The following is a 2162-nucleotide window of genomic DNA, read 5'->3' as shown; positions in this document are numbered from 1 at the left end:
TTTTTTTTTTTTTTTTTTTTTTTTTTTGAGGCGGAGTCTCGCTCCAGCCCAGGCTGGAGTGCAGTGGCCGGATCACTGCAAGCTCCGCCTCCCGGGTTCACGCCATTCTCCTGCCTCAGCCTCCCGAGTAGCTGGGACTACAGGCGCCCGCCACCTCGCCCGGCTAGTTTTTTGTATTTTAGTAGAGACGGAGTTTCACCATGTTAGCCAGGATGGTCTCGATCTCCTGACCTCGTGATTCGCCCGTCTCGGCCTCCCAAAGTGCTGGGATTACAGGCTTGAGCCACCGCGCCTGGCCGCTGTTATTATTTTTGAGACAGAGTCTTGCTTTTTAGCCCAGGATGGAGTGCAGTGGTGTGATCTTGGCTCACTGCAATCTCCGCCTCCTGGGTTCAAGCAATTCTCACGCCTCAGCCTCTTGAATCGCTGAGATTACAGGCGTGCTTGGCTACTTTTTTTGTATTTTTGGTGGAGATGGGATTTCAACATGTTGGTTGGGAATCTTGAAATCCTGACCTCAAGTGATTCTCCCGTCTCAGCCTCCCACAGTGCTGGGATTACAGGTGTGAGCATTCTATTCTATTCTATTCTATTCTATTCTATTCTATTCTATTCTATTCTATTCTATTCTATTCTATTCTATTCTATTCTGTTCTATATTCTATATTCTATATTCTATATTCTATATTCTATATTCTATTCTAGTTTTAGACAGAGCCTTAGTCTGTCACCCAGGCTAGAGTGCAGTGGTGCAATCTCGGCTCGCTGCAACCTCCACCTCCCAGGTTCAAGCTATTCTTGTGCCTCAGCCTCCCGAGTAGCTGGGATCACAGGTGTGCACCATTACACCCGGCTAATTTTTATATTTTTAGTAGATGTGGGGTTTCACCATGTTGGCCAGGCTGGTTTCAAACTCCTGACCTCAAGTAATCCGCCCACCTCAGCCTTCCATAGTGGTGGGATTACAGGCGTGAGCCACTGCACCCAGCCCTGTTACTACTTTTATATAAAAGGGTCCCATCACTATACAAGAGACGAGGATTTCAACCGAGTCCAGTTTGTTCTCTGAGTACTTCCTTGGGCTTGTGTGGTTTGAGTAGTGTGGGAGGGGCACCCAAAGCCCTTGCCCAGGCCCTGAGCAAGCACTTCCTCTCCTACAGATCCTCTGGTGACCCCACTTCTCACTGCTCATGCCGCTGGGACTGGGGCGGCGGAAAAAGGCGCCCCCTCTAGTGGAAAATGAGGAGGCTGAGCCAGGCCGTGGCGGGCTGGGCGTGGGGGAGCCAGGGCCCCTGGGTGGAGGTGGGGCGGGGGGCCCCAAATGGGCTTGCCCCCCCCTCCCCCAGCCCTGCGGCCCCGCCTCGTGTTCCACACCCAGCTGGCCCATGGCAGTCCCACTGGCCGCATTGAGGGCTTCACCAACGTCAAGGAGCTGTATGGCAAGATCGCCGAGGCCTTCCGCCTGCCAACTGCCGAGGTACCCACTGGGGAACCGGGCACCAGGGTCCCTGATGGTGGGCCAGAGGCCTGGGCCTGCATCCCGTTTGTAAGCTGGGATTCAGATGCCGAAGCTACAGATGTTAAGCCTGTGCCCCACTCAGTGGCGGGGGCCAATGGCCTGGGCTGGATCTGAGTTCCCATCAGGCACTGGGAGGCCTGTGCCCCTATGAATTGTGGGGAACTGGAGGCCAGGGCTGGATGCTGAGTTCCCCTCAGGCACTGCGAGGCGTGTGCCCCAGTGGATTGTGGGAGCTGATGACCAGGGCTGCATGCTGATATCCCATCAGGCACTGGGAGGGCTGTACCCCCAGTAGATTATGCAAGACTGATGGCCAGGGCTGGATGCTGAGTTCCCAGCAGGCACTGGGATACCTGAGCTTCAGTGGATTGTGGGAGGCCAGGGCTGGATGTATTGATTGGATGGATGGATTGAGAGGCCTTCATCCCAGTCTATTGTGCAAGACTGACAGCCAGGGCTGGATGCTGGGTTCCCATCAGGCATTAGGAGGCCTGTGCCCCAGTGAAGTATGGAGAACTGGAGGCCAAACCTGGATGCTGAGTTCCCATCAGGCATTGGGAGGCCAGTGCCCCAGGAGATGGTGGAGGCTGGAGGCCAGATACATGATGCACTTCTCCGTGATGCCTTGGAGAATCCCAACACT

At 54.7% G+C, this 2162-nt stretch overlaps 1 protein-coding gene across 1 annotated transcript in view; it reads left to right on the top strand.

The window, feature by feature from the left end:
* Nucleotides 1-2162, top strand: part of GIPC1 (GIPC PDZ domain containing family member 1) — a 21141-nt gene that overhangs the window by 14673 nt on the left and 4306 nt on the right. Inside the window, 2 exon segments of the mRNA XM_017851236.1 lie at nt 1161-1305; nt 1308-1477. Of these exon segments, the coding sequence (XP_017706725.1) occupies nt 1191-1305; nt 1308-1477 (285 nt within the window). The 5' untranslated portion in view covers nt 1161-1190.

This window comes from Rhinopithecus bieti, unplaced genomic scaffold, assembly GCF_001698545.2.
Source record: "Rhinopithecus bieti isolate Rb0 unplaced genomic scaffold, ASM169854v2 scaffold_33432, whole genome shotgun sequence".
Taxonomy (NCBI): Eukaryota; Metazoa; Chordata; class Mammalia; order Primates; family Cercopithecidae; genus Rhinopithecus; species Rhinopithecus bieti.
The sequence above is the reverse complement of the archived record's forward strand: the minus strand, read 5'-3'. Positions and strand labels throughout refer to the sequence as shown.